Source organism: Pituophis catenifer, unplaced genomic scaffold (genome assembly GCF_029215685.1).
Source record: "Pituophis catenifer annectens isolate HBS135680 unplaced genomic scaffold, rPitCat1.0.hap2 SCAF_6, whole genome shotgun sequence".
Taxonomy (NCBI): domain Eukaryota; kingdom Metazoa; phylum Chordata; class Lepidosauria; order Squamata; family Colubridae; genus Pituophis; species Pituophis catenifer.
Window position 1 is genome coordinate 39,127,409 of NW_027256886.1, and position 17,915 is coordinate 39,145,323.

General features: G+C 39.1%; 1 protein-coding gene across 8 annotated transcripts in view; it reads right to left on the bottom strand.

Moving 5' to 3' along the window:
- Nucleotides 1–17,915, bottom strand: part of STAG1 (STAG1 cohesin complex component) — a 209,895-nt gene that overhangs the window by 53,675 nt on the left and 138,305 nt on the right. For all 8 annotated transcript variants that reach the window (XM_070946333.1, XM_070946336.1, XM_070946334.1 and 5 more), the window contains 5 exons: nucleotides 13,405–13,609; nucleotides 11,758–11,909; nucleotides 4,999–5,072; nucleotides 4,209–4,332; nucleotides 2,981–3,079 (listed from right to left, as the gene is read on the bottom strand). In XM_070946333.1, coding sequence (XP_070802434.1) covers nucleotides 2,981–3,079; nucleotides 4,209–4,332; nucleotides 4,999–5,072; nucleotides 11,758–11,909; nucleotides 13,405–13,609 — 654 coding nt within the window. The remainder of the gene's footprint in view (nucleotides 1–2,980; nucleotides 3,080–4,208; nucleotides 4,333–4,998; nucleotides 5,073–11,757; nucleotides 11,910–13,404; nucleotides 13,610–17,915) is intronic.

The following is a 17,915-nucleotide window of genomic DNA, read 5'->3' on the forward strand; positions in this document are numbered from 1 at the left end:
GAATATATTTTCTCTACAGATATATTTCACAAATAGTCAGGCCCCTGTTTTTAAGTTGGTCTTTTAATTTTAATAATTAAATTAATACAGATTTGTTTTAATTATATTACATTACATTAGATTTTAATTTGCAATGTATTATGCTTTAGCTCCAAACCTGAAAGAATGCTTAGGGGTTATTGCATGTATGTACCTGGCTGACTTGTGGGCACCTCCCTAAATAAACTTAATCGTTTCTTGGTTTTACATAATTGCCACTCAATTCCAGGAAAATAAATATATAAATTGGTTCCATCAATTCACCAATGTATGCTACAAAACACTCTTATTATATTATGTCAATGTCTATTTAACTCCAAAATGTATTTTTTTAGATTTCAGATCCCTACTTTTTATTGTGTTGATTTTTTAATTAATTCTTATATATATTGCTGTTGTCACTATGTCATCTGGGGATGTAAAATACACATGGTAGTACTAATATTATAATTTTATATCACTTTTAAAAAACAGAATGTTTTAAAAGATAACATATACTTTATAAATTTAACATTAATTTTTTTCTAATACAAATAAAGTAAGCAGTTAAAATCACTCTATGTAAATTTAGAATATAATCCCACATTAATCAGGAAGAGCCTGTAGTACAGTGGACTAAAGCACTGTTATTAACAGATTAACATCTGATGCTTGCAATTACTGCAAATTCAAATCTCACCAGGCTCAAGGTTGACTCAGCCTTCCATCCTTTCAAAGGTAGGTGAAATGAGGACCCAGATTGTGGGGGCAATAAACTGACTTTGTATAAATATACAAAAGTATGAAGGCTATTGCTTAATGCATTGTAAGCCGCCCTGAGTCTCCGGAGAATGGCGGCATATAAATTAAAGCAAAAAAAAAAAAAAAATCAAGTTAATTAGAATTTGTCTTTTAACTCTATGTAAAAACAGATAACAAGGGCTTTGTAGTTACTGCTCTCCCCCTTAAAATTGGACATTTTACAGATTTTCTTGTCAAATATATGAACAAAATCTCTTTGAACTAAACAGTTTTAGTTATAGTGAAAGAAAAAATTAAATTAATATAGTTCTTTAAAAGTAATGAGCTGTGTTTTTGAACAAAGTAGCCATTTGCTTTATGCCATAGTACTATAGATATAAATAGATATAAAAAGGTTAGGACAGAAGTCCAGGTCATGGTTGTCCCAAAGGTGGTTTTTTCAAGAGGCAACTGGACTTTCTTGTTTTTCTTTGAAGACGAATCCTTCCATTCCCTACCATCCAGTCAGAGCTGAAGAAGCTTCTTGGATGAGAAGCAAAACGTCTTCAAAGAAAAACCAGAAAGTCTAGTTGCCTCTTGAAAAAAGCACGCTTTGGGAAAAATGTAAGTTTAAACCACATCTGAAACAAATTATAGTGTGGAATATGTCTATAGTAATGCTAATTCTAGCCCTACTATGGAAATGTTAGGTTGTATGAGGATTCTTCCAAAACTTACTAAAATGAACCTTTTCTCTGTGGAATAATGTTTTTCACATATTCAATGCAAGTATAACTTTATAAATTTTATAAATTTTCATGGTCCTGAATCATTATAGAGGACAGAAATTCATAAATCGGTGGGAAACAAATACAAATGCTTACATAGGATCCACAAAATTACTTATGAAGAGGCTCCTGTCTCCACAAGTTCAAATAAAAGAATCTGCACAATTTCAGATAAGGGGTTGATTTAGTTGCTCAATGCAAATGAATCCTTTTGCAGATGGCTGACTCATTTAAATGTTGTTACACCCAATTGTGTGGGAACTACTCATAGAAGAGGTTTATATGGTGTGGGTAATGTTTACATTTAAAACTGTGGTCTAACCTGAAAAATGAAGAAAACCTAGAAATCACCATCTATATACTAAAGGAACAGGAGAAATATTGGCATGACATAAACCGGAGATTTTTCCCAGTCCAATCACACTGTCTAAACCAACTTATTCTCCCAATAAAGAGACTGGTTCCTATTGGTTGAAATGAAAAGCACCCGGGTATTCTGATCATTATATAATGGGAAGAACACACACAAATGGGATATAGAGTATTAAACATAAATAGGATTACTCAATAAACGATCATCTAAACAGGTGATTTCTGATTGTACAGATAGTGATTAAGAAATAGCAATTCCATGAAGGATGCATATTCAGTGTCCGATGATTCAGTGAAAAATCAATCTCTGTCCATCTGGTTGGGTCATTTAAATTATATGCCTAGCTGCCATTCAGAGAAAAGAAGCTTTCATGCAGCTAGAAATGTTACAGTTCAATTTTGAGAATGTGGTAATAAAAACTGTTGTGCAAAGATTATAGGTGAAACAGTGAAGTGTTCTGAAGGTAACTTCACATGCTGTAAATCAGAGTTCCACAACCTTTCTGGGTTGGCAGCCCAGAGCAGGGGTGGGGGGGCCACTCATCCTCCCCGGTTGTGAATAGGCCATGGCCCGGTAGTGGGCTGCAGCCCACAGGTTGGGGACCCCTGCTGTAGATGGTTTGTTAGAGTTAATGACCCAAACAAACAAACTAAAAGGTAGGAAACGACAGGCCAAAAACATTTAAAGAAAGCACAATCTCAACTGATCACATCTTCTATACAACTACTAATTTATTTTTCAGACTTGTGCCTGAATACTCCCAACAAACCCAGACAGAGTTTAGTTTATGTCATTGTAGCAATTCATATGTATACATTTGATCACTGATAATTATTATTTATATAGTTCATAAGCTTTAGAAATCTATCAATATATCAAAGAAATTTTCTCAAAGAAAACATATTCCACATTTGCAGCATAGCACATTATACTATGTATTAGTCAAAAAATATTGGTTATATTTTAAAAGATTTACTGCCATAAAAGGTTCTTTTCAGCAACCAGAATGATCATTTATATTTAAGTTAACTTCTTAGCATTTTATAACTCTTACCCTTACCTTAAATCTATTTGTAAATAGCTCCAATTTGGGGAACAATTCTCTGTTGGTATACAAACTTTGCAAAGCTTTCAGACATTTCAACCTCACTTCACCTTGCTAAATTAAAAAAAAATATTAAAATTTACTTTGTATAATAAAATACAGTAGAAAAGCATGTATCAGCATTTTAATAAATTATTTTCAGTAATATTTTGTAACACAAAATTATCTTTTTTATTTATTAGTTGTCTTTTTATTAAATATTTGGAATGATTTGCAACAGTAGAACACAAGCCTTTACAGTGACAGTATGTGTCTGAAAATAATGACATCACCAATAACAATTTTGGCTTGGATTCAGAAAAGGTTTTGTTCCCACTACACTGGCTTTCAAATTTTTATATTTTAATATAAACAAATAAACCTCTGAACAAAATTTTCCTTGCATGCACCCTGTCAGCTGCTAGAGTCATAATTTTAAAACAAGAAGGATAAGTAATAGGGATAAAAAGGCAGCAATGTTACTTTCCAAATAGCTGATTTGGTATAGTATGATAAGCTACTTATTTTGGATGAATAGAAATAAAGTCCCCTTTCTGATTTTGGATTTAAAAAGAAGACAAAATCTTCAAGGGAACCCCCCCCCACCCCCCAAGATCTGAATCCTCTAGGAAAAGTGATTTGACACACAGAGATAGTACTGTCCAAATTGTCTGCTGATCAAGATTTAGAACTTTAATTGGACTATAAATAACCTCAGCAGAAAGCAACATCATAGGTTTTCAGATCAGTACTATAATCTAAAAGAAAAATATTATTTAAGTTCTTTCAAAAAGCATTATACCTTTTATAGAGAATAAATTATAAACAAGTACAAATTTTAGTTGCACTCGCAATTAAATATTTGTTTCTGTTTATCAAGGACTGTTGTAACACACTGCTAACTACAGACAGGAATAATCTAGTTCCTTTCAATGTAGCAACATTGATATTTTGTTTAAATAGGATGAACAGATATACACAAAATGCATTACTTCAGTTGTATGAAGATGTTTTCATATATTGAATAAGGGAGAAAAAAAGTAGACGGAAGAATTTGCAGCAGACATAAGCTTATCAATAATGGTTATATATAAATGAACCAAAAATGGATTTGATAGACTATATCGCTGAAAAAGTGAGAAAGCAATATTCTCTTTCACATCAAAAATTAAAATAGCATTATTTACAGAAATGCAGCACTTACTCTGTCATGAAGTGTCCAACCAACATATTTTAAATAACTATCATTCAGGAAGGCATCACTGTACATTTTCATCCACACTCCAATTTCTTCAATACAAACAGCTCTAATCTCAGCAATAGCATCACTATATAAAAAAAAGGGTGAAAATGTATTTTTAGTTTTGTGCATAGAATTACAGTAATGTGATGCTTATTTTTTTCTTAGCATTTTTCTCCTTTAAATGATACTGGTATTTGTCCTTTATTGTCTCTAATGCTAATCAGCAAGGACGATTTGAAACTAGTTATTTCATGTAGGTGATTTAAAGCATTCAAGAATGAAGAATTTACAGTTCTATAAAGTACTTGTACCCTTTCCTCGAATGCACAGCAGGCAATCCATAAGTCCCATGTCAGAGCATTTTTTTAAAAAAATCCATCTTTTCCATGACGTTTTAAGCATATCCCTTAGTCTCCATATCCTGCTTTCGCAGGAGCCGTATACATAATACTCCCTGCTCAAACTTTCTCCACAATAGCAACTTTGGGGGGGAAGGGGCGTCCTGGGTTAAGAGGAAATGATTGGCCCAAAGCCATCATGATGTTTCCATGACAATAGGTGGATTTGAACCTGGGCCTCCCTGACTGTAATCCAACAATTTAAAATACAATTTTAACTATTTTACTACACAGTCTCATAAAATGTCAATGCCTGGAGTTTTTATTCCATCTATTTGATAAATTTTAAGCAGGACAGGGGAAATATTATTTTTAATTGCTAATAAGGATTCACAATGTCTTTTTACTCTTACCGGTATCTATGGACAAATATTCCTTTGAAAATGGAATTCATCATATTTTCAATTTCATCCTGATTCTCTTGCAACTGAAATACAATTAAATATGCTTACTTTAATTCTTTTATTTACACACATAAATAAATTACTGCCCTGGGGCACATCAACACAGTTAATAACATTTTTTCATAATCAAGACTGACTATAAACATGAAATACTTATTATTCATCACCTTGTAGGAAGTTAGCACCCACCCCTCTCCTAGAAGAATGAAATATTCTAGGAAATATTAAAAAGGTAGAATATTATACCTCCCTGGATGAGAAAAGGAGAAACATGCTCTTGGAAAAGCAGCCCCCACCTTTGTTAATAACCCCAGAATGACTGGTGCCAATCTATCTACAAGACAAAAGACTGGGCCATCTTATTTACAAAAGACCTTCAGCTCCAGGGTGATAGGATTAGCCCTCACTCAAGATCCAAACCAGGACAAAGCCATTAAGCCATAATAGAATTGCCCAAAGCCCCTTCATTACATCACCCAGCAAGATTCAACCAAGCCTGGGACTCAAGACAACCTACAAAACTACCCCTGCATGGCCCCATGGGAGTCTGACAACCAATCAGAATACGTTTCTTTCACAGGAACAGGAAGCAAGTTCAAAGCTCAAGAGAGGGTATAAAGCTCTCTCTCTCTCTCACCCACCCACACACACCCATGTGCTCAATTGCCCAGGACCTCAAACCATGTCCTGTCCACCATTAAACCATCTTTCCAAACAGCTTCCATGTTTCCAGTGTCTTTCTCCCTACTTGGAACTTGAAGACCCAGATGGACATTTTTTCCAACAACCTAAATGTCACGGCTACAGTAGATTAAATTCATTTTTAAAAGTATTTTATTGAAAATGTTAATTACAATAGTAAAAGAAAATATGAGCTAACTTCAAAAAGAAGAGAGAGTAAAGGAAAAAGAATAAAAGCTATATAGAAAGAAAAAGAAAAGAAAAGAAAAAAGAAATATTTAAAAAAGTTACTTTCAATTTTCATCATAAATACAAACTTATAATTCATCTCTCCCTTATAAAGTATATATTTTCCCCGTGACCCATATTTTATCCATATGCAAGTCTAAAAATCATCGTGCCCAACTCTGAATTATCTATGGTATTTTGGCTACTTACATCTTTTTTTCTGTCTGCATCTATCACTTGCCCTCTTCCCCACCCCTCCCAGTAAAAAATAATCAGTGATCCAAATCAATAATTTTGAAATAATTACCTCTATAGCTTATTTATAAGACAATTTTAAATATTCAAAGAAATTTTAAGATTCAAAAGAGTATAAAACTTCAAACAAAAAACTTAATTAAATATTATTTTAAAGAAAATGTAAGTATATTTCACTACAAAAAGATAAATAGCTTTAGTTTAATCTATCAGAATTGGAAATGCATTATTTTGTATATGGCATTTTATAATATTGCCACACTAAAAGTCAAGTGTTATGTGAAATGTTAATAGCATTGTATTTTATGGCTGTTGAACCTGCCTTCTATTGAATTTGTGAAATGGAATTTTTTAGATGATAGATACAATGCTTTTTCTGTTAAATTTGCAGATTAAAGATCTTCCATTTCATAACATTTTTTATTCCAGATCACAAAAAAAAACCCTTTCTTCCATATATGACAGAAAACATTCCATTTTCATGGAAACCAAACTTTTGTGAGTGTGTGGCCCATTTTCAGTAGAACTCCCAGTGGGGAAAGAAAATCACCAATGCCAGCTTGCTCTTCTTTCAATTTTTGGCTAGAAACTAAATACAATATTGAGTAGAGTTAAATAACTGATTAATAATTGGGGCAATATCTCAAAATGGAAAAAGAGATACTTAGATCCTACCTAATTACATCATTATACTATTTGTCATTTGATTGATAAATAGTTACCTATATCCTAGATAACTTGATAGAATATTTAAATTAATTTGAGAAATGCATTAAGGGACCATTTCCGTTCTACAATCTCACTCAAATGAATCTATCTGACACAATCTTGCATTCCATTGATGTCATATTGTGTAGTATTTGAAAGGTCAGCTCATGGGTTGTAAACTGATTGTGTGTTTTTTTCCCCCCCTCCCGTTCAATAGTGCCTACTTCTTGGAGACTGCCAGGACAAGTTCCTGCAGTTGGACCTCATGAATTTTGCAAATCCATAAGTGATTTGTCTTACGGCTCAGAGAAACTTCTTGCCTGAGGCCTCCCTACTGGATTTGTGCTTAAGGCAGAACTAGAACTCATGGTCCCCAAGTTTCTAGCCTGATTCCTGAAATACTACACGATACTATCATCAGGTGAGTAGGAATCTGGTAATGGATGTGATAAGTATTTGAGATGAAATGATTTCTTAACAATTTCACTGTGCCTGTCTGTCCCATCAAATCAACCCAAAGCTTTGGGATAGCAATATTTGGGGGGCTATTCCAATGCTAAAAGTCTAGCAGTTATGTGAATTCAATACACAAGAAACCAGCCAAAATATAATTCAAAATGACTTGAACAAAGGTAATCAATAACACTCTCCAATATCCTTGCATCCTCCTCCCCTCTTGCCTGATCTATGCACACATATTTGTGTACTGCCCATGTAAAATATTTAACAAAAATGTAAATGGATGAAGGATAATATTTTGGCAACCCAGACAGACTATGATTACCGTATTTTTCGGAGTATAAGATGCTCCGGAGTATAAGACGCACATTAGTTTTTTGGGAAAAAAACAAGGGGAAAAAAATCTGCCTCTGCCTAACAGCATCCATTAGTATTTATCTGGCTAGCGTCCTTGCAGCAAACAGCAAACAGCCTGGTCAGCATCAGCACGTTATCTCAGTCTGATTCAGCATGAGAAGCTGATTGGCGGTTGGATCGGCCTCCAGGAATACTGCCAATCAGCTGTTCCAGGCTGTGGGGATCGCCACAGCCCATTGCCCCCTCCATCGGTCGTGTTTTCGGCCTCCATGCATCACATTTTCTGCTGGTTCCAGGAGGCAGGGATTGCCACCGTCGCCACCATTCCACGCTGCCGGGAACCGGCCAAAAATGAGATGCACAGAGGCCAAAAATGGGGTGTGCAGAGGCTGAAAACGTGACGCACAGAGGCCACGATCGACGGTGATGTGCTATGTCGATCCCTGCAACAGGTCTAAAATGGAGCATGTGTGGAGGCCGAAATCACAACACGTGGAGGATGAAAATGGCTGAAGGGTGGGGGCCAGCGGGTGGACGGGTCTTCGGCAACATTCGGTGTATAAGACGCACCACAATTTTCACCCACTGTTAGGGGGGGAGTGCATTTTATACTCCGGAAAGTATGGTAATTACTATCTTATCCTTAAAGACCTGGCTGTTCTCCTAGGCCTTGAGATTGAGTGAATGGAATCCTTTGTTAGATATATTTGTCACATACTGCGTATGTTTTGAAGTTAGTTCTCTGGATTTGCTATTTGTTTATTTTCCTTGCTGCACTTTTTATTTATCTTATTGTATGCACATTTTTATATTGCTCACTGTGTAGGGATGGTTTGGAATTAGTCACTGCCCAAGTCCAATTAAATACATAAATTTCTCCCTCAACTAGCCAAAATGAAAGAAAAAATACAAAGCAATGTTCACTGTTATTATGCTGAGTAAATAAACAAGATTTTATTTTAAAATGGTAACACTGAACTATATAGATGAGTGTTTACCTATCTGAAGTGTTATGTCAATATGTAAAATCTTGAAAATCTAAATTATTAATATATTATAACTTCATGAACTACATATCATGCAGCTTTATACCATCTAATTACAAGGATTGTTTTAATTCTTATTCATTACAAAAATGCTACGGTATTTCTGTTAAATATTAACCAATATGGAATGATACAAGGATCATTTATTTAAATGATGCTTGAAAACTGATTGAATTTCATTTATATTAAAGGGACAGTTTATATTAAAGGGACAGACTTATGGTCATGGGGGATTTCAACCTGCCGTCCGTGGGTGAGACGTCTGAGGTGGCTCAGGAGTTCATGGCTTCCATGACGGCTATGGATCTGACCCAGCTAATTCATGGCCCTACGCACATGGGGGGAAACACACTGGACTTGATTTTTGTCTCTGGACAGTGGCTGAGTGATCTCGAGATAGGGGACATAGCCATCGAGCCCTTGTCATGGTCGGATCACTCTCTCCTTCGCCTTGATCTTCGAACCGCTGCTCCCCGCCGCAGGGAGGCAGAACCGATAAGATGGTACCGCCCCAGGCGCCTGATGGAACCTGATAGGTTCCAGACGGAGCTTGGGCCAATGCCTGAGGTCCTGGCTCACGCCTCGACTGGAGACTTAGTGGCCGCCTGGGATAGGGCGGCCGCTGGAGCTCTGGATCGAGTCGTGCCTTTGCGGCCTCTGACCCGGCGCCGATCTCACCTGGCTCCTTGGTTTACCGAGGAGCTGAGGGAGATGAAGCGCCGGAAAAGACGCCTAGAGAGTAGTTGGAGGGCCAGTCGCACTGAATCTGACCGGACACTGGTAAGATCTCATATTAAGAATTACCTAGTGGCGATAAAAGCAGCGAAACGTACTCATCTTGCTGCTCTTATTGCGTCATCAGATAACCGCCCGGCCGCCCTGTTTAGGGTGACCCGCTCCCTGCTCCACCAGGAAGCGAGGGAGGACCCCTTGGAGGGAAGAGCCGAGGACTTTGTTCAGTATCTGTATGACAAAATCACTCAGATTCGGGAAGATCTGGACTCCGACTGGGTAGATCCAGTGGGGATGACGGAGGCAGGTCCTGAGAATGTTATCTGGGATGAGTTTGACTCTGTGACCCCTGAGGACGTGGACAGGATTCTGGGTAGACTGAATGCGACCACTGTTTGTTGGACCCGTGTCCCTCCTGGTTAGTGCTGGCTTCCCGGGAGGTGACGCGAGGCTGGCTCCAGGGGATTATAAATGCTTCATTGAGTGAGGGTGTCTTTCCCGCCGCCTTGAAAGAGGCGGTGGTGAGACCTCTCCTCAAGAAGCCTTCCCTGGATCCGGCAATATTGGCCAATTATCGTCCAGTCTCCAACCTTCGCTTTGTTGCGAAGGTTGTCGAGAGTGTGGTGGCACGACAGTTTCCCCGGTACCTGGATGAAACGACGTATCTAGATCCGTTCCAGTCGGGCTTCAGGCCTGGATACAGCACGGAAACGGCATTGGTCGCGTTGGTGGATGATCTCTGGAGGGCTCGGGACAGAGGTTGTTCCTCTGTCCTGGTCCTATTAGATCTCTCAGCGGCTTTTGATACCATCGACCATGGTATCATGCTGCACCGGTTGGAAGGGTTGGGGGTGGGAGGCACCGTACTACGGTGGTTCTCCTCCTTTCTCTCCGACCGGTCGCAGTCTGTGTTGACAGGGGGGCAGAGGTCGACCCCGAGGCCCCTTATATGTGGGGTGCCACAAGGATCGGTCCTCTCGCCCCTTTTGTTCAACATTTATGTGAAGCCGCTGGGCGAGATCATCCGTGGTTTCGGGGTGGAGTACCATCAGTACGCTGACGACACCCAGCTGTACATCTCCACCCCAGACCACCCCAACGATGCCCTTGAAGTGATGTCCCGGTGCCTGGAGGCCGTACGGATCTGGATGGGGAGAAACGGGCTCAGACTCAACCCATCCAAGACCGAGTGGCTGTGGTTTCCGACGTCCCGATATAGTCAGCTGGTGCCATCGCTGACTATTGGGGGCGAAGCATTGGCCCCCACGGAGAGGGCTCGCAACTTGGGTGTCCTCCTGGATTCACGGCTGTCTTTAGAAGAGCACTTGACGGCCGTGACCGGGAGGATTTTTCATCAGGTTCGCCTGATCCGCCAGTTGCGTCCCTTTCTGGATCGGGACTCGTTACGCACGGTCACTCATGCCCTCGTCACCTCCCGTCTGGACTACTGTAACGCTCTCTACATGGGGCTCCCCTTGAGGAGCACTCGGAGGCTCCAACTGGCGCAGAGTGCAGCTGCGCGGGTGGTGATGGGAGCGACGTGGCGCTCCCATGTAACGCCCCTCCTGCGCGAGCTGCACTGGCTCCCGGTGGTCTTCCGAGTGCGCTTCAAGGTTTTGGTTATCACCTTTAGAGCGCTCCATGGCTTAGGACCTGGTTATCTACGGGACCGCCTGCTACCACCAATAGCCTCCCACCGACCAGTACGCTCCCATAGAGAGGGGCTCCTCCGGGTGCCGTCGGCCAAACAATGTCGACTGGCGGCCCCCAGGGGGAGAGCCTTCTCTGTGGGGGCACCTACTATCTGGAACGAGCTCCCCCCGAGATACGGAGGATCTGCGTACCTTCCGTCGCACGCTTAAGACGTTCCTATTCCAGCAAGCCGGCCTGACCTAAACTTCTCCGCTTTTAAATGGGAATTTTAAATTTGGTTTTAAATTATTGGGGTTTTAAATATGGTTCAGCCAAATTTATTTAATTTGTTTTATCTCTATTTTAAATTTTGTATTTTCATGTTTTATTTTTATGGCTGTTCACCGCCCTGAGTCCTTCGGGAGTAGGGCGGTATACAAATTCAATTAAAATAAAAAAAAATATATATGCAAAAATCAATTTTATAGTTTTACAGTTTTATAGTTTTGGACCTGCTGGTCTGAACTGTAAAGATACCGTGAATTGTATCTTTTCTGAATTGCCTTTTAAAGGTGAAAAACTATGACAGTCACTCTGAACAGTCATTTACCTCTTTCCGTTTTTGAAGAAGCAGCTCCAATCTTTCATTAGCTCTTTTACCAATCATTTTGTTTCTTTCAGCTTCATACTGTCTTTGTGTATTATCCTGATGAATACTCAGGTTTAAGGCAACATTCACAAGAGCAGTCATAAGCTTCATAGCTAGGAAAAATACAAACAAAATTAGTTCTCCTTTTCCATGCTCAAATGCATTTTTGAAACAATTATCTGCTTAATAATAACTAGAAGCCGAAGATTCTGATCTATTTGTGTTGAGGTAAAATACGGATGTTACTTTCAGAATCTGTAATTATGCCTTACTCATAACAGTATATCAATTAATTTAAAATCAAGAGACAACTTCTTGGCAATTCCTATGTATAATATTAGAAGGGTTGCAGTTTTCCACAGATCCAATATGGAAATCAGAGATGGCTTATTATTGTCTGCCAAGTAGTTTAGTATGTAATCTTGAAAGCTTATATCCAATAGTTCTGACGGCAAACCCCCCCAGAATTTTCTAATATGGATCCCATTAAAAATGTAGTCATTAGTAACAAATAATAAAGATATCAGAACTGTTCAAGATTCATCAGAATCCATGCAGGGCTTTAGTTTATGCAAGTCCTAATTGCATCTATACAACCTGCATTTCTGCTTTATCTTAGGTTTTGACAGAGAGCTATACTCAAATTCAAGGAAATATGAGTACTGTACAATATTCTAAAGTCTCTGATTGCCATGCATGGATGAGAGAGAAAGAAAGGGATGGGGCTGCACGTACAACTTTCTTCTCTATTCAATCTGCCTAATATTAATATGGATATTGTTATTTTACATTCTGATCATCAGCAATTCTTTTCCAGAATGAATCTAACCATTAATTTCAATGGATATTAATAAGATTAGGAAAGTTAATTCATTTCATTTATTTCATTTCTAAAAAAAGTGAGAGTGGGGGAAAAAAAGAAATATATTTCTTTGAATGCAATGGAGCAAATTTTCATTTGGACTTCCTCACAAAATAAAGGACAAGTTGACTTCGTCCAAACTACTTTAATTTAAAATTTAATTAAATTTACATTACTTTACATTTTACATTGATTTCATGAGTTCCAATCCAATTTACCTTATTTGCAGAGTGTTGTCATTTGTAGTAATTTATATAATTTGCATTACACAAAAATATATTTATATTCAATAGACATTAAGAAATAACAGACAAACCATCTCCCCAAGTGGTACACCAGTAACAGACTAGTCCATAATTAAAACAAAGTATGTTTGTATATTAAAAAGTTTCCTCAGTTTGTTTGTACAATTTCATATAAAAAATATAATACAGGACATATTTATAAAGAGAGGTATTATATTTTATGGCTTTTGTAATTCTTTTGTAGGAAAATGGATTAAAAATAAATTATATGCAAAAAATATTTTACAACACCTTTCCCCCCCCAAAACCAGTTCCCCCAAGCATTTGTGCAAGTGTACTGTTTCAAACCAGAACAATTATACATTCTTTCTGAACTATTCACATATGAAAATATATATTCATATCCTCTGAATAAATTGTTCCAAAGATAAAAAAAATATCAATAACAACACACAGATTTATCATAATGTAATGATTATTTTGTATGCTTTGTCTACCTACCAGCAAGTGTACTGGTATGTCTGAAAGCTCGAACCTGCGAATCTGACAAACCAGTCAGCAATGAGATCACTGTGTCCATCATATATTCATCATAGATGATGCTATATTGACATTGTCGTATTAGTACTCCTATGAATTCACAAAAATTTGATCTGAATTTTTTCCACTGTGGTCCAGGCATTGTAAGTGGATAATCGCCACTGTCCTGCAGAAAAACCAAGCACATACTATCTTTACAAAAAACATGCTGAAGATTCTGTCAACTTCTTTTCTAATTAAAATATGAAGTTTTAGTGCAGCTTAAATTTTATCTGAATGATCAAAAACATGGTAATTTCAAAAAAAGCTACAATGTGTTGATAATCAGGAAAATAAAAGTGATGAACATGAGGCTTATTTTTTAAAAAACAGAGACAAATGGAGAAATGTGCAAAATATTATATATGAAACAACCTCTGGTGGTCTGTGTCCAGAACATAACATGCTTCTCTAGATGTGAAATTTGTATTTCAGATAGAAGTATTCCAGTATGGGAAAAATAGAAAATGGCACTGCAATCAACAACAGCAAAGGAAACAGAGAAAGGAAGTCAGTGGAAAGGTTTGGGAAGGACAAGTGAACTAACTGGATATGTTATGTTTGACTTCCAAGGGTGGAGTTGCCAAAGAGTTCAGGAAACACTGATGTCACACCATCCCCACCCTTGAATTCAAGTGTGGCATATCCAACCAGTCTATCTGCCCCTTCCTCTGATGTTCCCAGCACTGCTGGAATATTCTGCTCTTGAATTGAAGGATAATGGTACCATAAATTCTTTAAAAATATATTAATTATATAAATAAGTCAATTAAGCTAAAACAACTAAGAGGCGGTAAATAATAAAGACACCAGGAAGACTTTTGGGCATACAGGTACACAGGTCAAGGGAAGAAGAATGAGAGAGAGCATCAAACTTATCCTTCGCGTTCTAAATGACCTCTGCAGGGATGTGTGTGTGTGTGTGTTTGTATGTGCTGAGGTAGCTGGCTAGCTGAAGCTTATAGCAACCAAAATTTTGAAGGTTTTGGTGAGGCTAAATTGCAACCTAAATTACAATCTAAATTACAATTTTCTTCAAGCACAAAACAAAAATATTCTACTTTATTGAGATCTGTTATATGAAGAGACAAGATAGAAATAGTATTATTTCCAATTCAATTCTACTGCGTTTCATCTGATATTTTGATTTTCATATCTAACCTTAGTTTCACTGTTTATGTTTTTATAATTTCCAAGAGCTCAGTTATTGTATATTTTAAGTGTCAGGTAAAACACTTGACATGCCTCTATATTTTAGTTGGCTACATTACCGCAATACACTCTATATGGAGGTACCTATTCAGGTCATAAGGCTTCAATTAGCTAGAAAGCAGTAGCCCAGTTAGTAGCTCACATTTGCTACTTATAAAGCCACACATAGCTTAATAAAAAGGTAATTGTAGGATCTTTTACATAACTGAAATAGATCCAACTGATTTATGTCTTGGAAAAATATGTGGGCAATTCAAATTAGTTAATTTCACAAGGAAAAAAAACCAGTAAAGTACAAGAAAAGAAAAAGAGTAGGATAGTTGGCCACAGAAATGCTTTGAAATTTACCAGAATCTGGCAGGGAACAATCAATGTTAGGATTTAAAGAGATGGGTAAAAACAGTAAATGGTTAGATTTGTTTAGAAGAACGCTGGACTGATATTAGGACTTAAGGGTCTTCAGAGCTAAACATTAAAGAAGTGCTTTGGAACATGCCAGAGCACTTGTGTAGTAGCTGTCTGTATATATTTAAATAAAATATGACTTCCTTTGATCATATGTGAACTATGTAGAGCAGCTGTATAATCCCAGGAAAAGATATTGTGATGATGTTATCCATTCAGTCGTGTCCAACTCTTGGAGATTCTATGGGCCAGGTCTCTCCATATTTTCCAATCTTGTACTACTTCTTTGAGTGGTTCTATGCTCGGGCTGGTGTCAGCTTTGATGGTGGGAAAAAACAAAGCTGTTTTAAATATTTGCAAAGAGGTTCTATGTAAGAACCTTCATGTGTTTTGAAGCACCTATTTGTGCTCATACTGAAAGCAAAGTACTGCCTCAACAGATAGGAGAAAATCATAAGAAAATGGAAAATCAGATACATTATTATCAGGATGGCAAGAGTAAGATTCATAGTGTTTCACAAAGAAAGAGAGAAAATATACCCTATATAAGGGAGAAAAAAAGTTTGATGATTAGCTGAATATTCTGAATCGCGAAGGAAAAAGAGACAAAAATTTCATGTCCGATTAAATAGTTGACAATGACAAATAAGCAATAATCTGTGGCAAAGGATAGTAAACAAGGAGAGTGATCTGTGATGTTTGATTTTGGACATGTGAGCTTCAGACAACTCTGAAATTTTCAAGCAAATTTATCAGAAAAGCACTTGAACGTAAGACACTGCCTGAGTGAGAGGTCGAATTGAATATATCAGCATTTATTTTTATTTTAAAAAATTAGGTTACCCAGGAATAATCTGTCTGGATGTGGGTACCCTTCAAATATTTCAGAACTGTGATATTAATGTTGAAACAACAATAATAAAATATATTCATAAATAAAACCAGTACTTCCTTAACTCAAAGAAAAAATCATCAGCACAGATAAAGAAATAACAGTAGATGACCAGATAAAACAGGCACCAGTAGACAGAAGAGAATTGTTTTCAGTGGGATATTGAAAGAAGAATGATAACTGATAGGAATAAACTGCATCCTAATAGTTCCAGTAAGACACCAAATTGGGATCTACCAAACAGCCTACTATGGGTATACCGCCTACAATGCTTAACTTGTTTTTTGCCAAATTTCCCAAGTCCTCTGCAAGCAAGCAAATCAATTTCCCTTTAAGAAAGGACTAGTCCAGTGATGGCTAACCTTTTTGCCGTCGCGTGCCAAAAGCGAGGGGAGTGAGGAGGGGGTCGCTCGCATGCATGCCCACACCCATAATTCAATGCCCCCCGCCCCCCGTGCATGTGCGCACAACCCCCCCGTGCTCCCCTTGCTTATGGTATGATGAGCCCGCTAGGCCTGTTTTTTCGCCCTCCCCAGGCTCCAGAGGCTTTCTAGGAGCCTGGGGAGGGCAAAAACAGCCTTCCCCACTCTCCCAGAGGCCCTCCGGAGGCCAGAAACAGCCCGTTTTCTGACTTCCAGTGGTCCCAGAAGGCCCGAAAATCAGCTAGCCAGCGCGCGCATGATGAGCTAGGGCAACGTTCGCGTGCCCACAGATATGGCTCCGCGTGCCACTTGTGGCACGCGTGCCATAGGTTCGCCATGAGGGGACTAGTCTTTTCCTTAAGATTATTGCTTGAAAATGAGAGAAGTCTGTGTCAGAAAAGTAAAAAGAAGATAGCAATAAGGGAGAGAATGGATAGTTGGCCCACCATGTGCTTTTAGCCCTCTTCACCACTGGTATACAGTATGTCATTTGACAGATCACTTTTGAAATAAAATCCTTGCTAGAACAAAACTTCCCCACTTCTGTAATAGAACAAGAAGGTAATATTTGATCAGTGGTGGGTTGCTACCGCTTCGGGAGGACCGGTAGCGGTAATTTGGGCTGATTTGCCGAACCGTTAGTAATCGCTGGCTGGCCACGCCCCCGAACCAGTCCCCGCTTGCTCGCCCCTGCCACCTGCTGCTCACTCGCCCCGCCCCTCTCCACCCAGTCACTTCTCACTTATACTGTGTGGATCCTTGCTTGCAGCTTGCCTGCCTGAAGCACTGCGTCCCAACTGAGTGGCCCTGATCTGTCTGCCAGGTAAGCCTGCGACTTGTGGCCTACCTAGCTGCCCCTGACCCCTCCCTCCCTCCCAGCCTGCCTCCCCTACTCCCTTCCCCGCAGCCCTGCCATGCTTCCTTGCCTTCCACGCAGCCTTCCCAGTATCCCCATGGCCAGCTTGCGAAGGCAGGCAAGCGGGCCTGGCCACAAGGACCACCGGGAAGGCAGCTGTGGCTGACTTGGGATGGAAACATGGAGAAACGTGCGGCGAAGAAACTGCCTTTTCCTCTCTGACTTCTGTTAGCAGAGAGAAAGAAGAGGCAGAGGTAGCAACGGCAGCGGAAGGCAAAGAGCCGATCGCAGCCGGCATGCTTACCCAGCGGGCTCCCTTCGCATGGTTCACTTCAGCGCCGCCAAATACACACACTAGGAGGCCTCCTTTGAGAGACTTTTTTTCTTCCTCCTCCTGCAGCCACCTCGAGCACTTTGCGGTGCGGAGTACGCACATCCCGAGGTTTGGGGAGGGAAGGGGGGCGCATTAAAGAAAGGTAAAAGGGAAGCGGGGTTGGGTGGGACTTGGTCTCCCCCTCACGATCCTCTTCCAGGCCAGATGGTTCCTCCTTTCAACCTCAGGACAAATATCTGGTCCTGCACTTGACTTGGCCAGATAGCGCCCCCCCCAGCACCCTCCCACCTGTCCTTCCTTCTCCTGACAGGC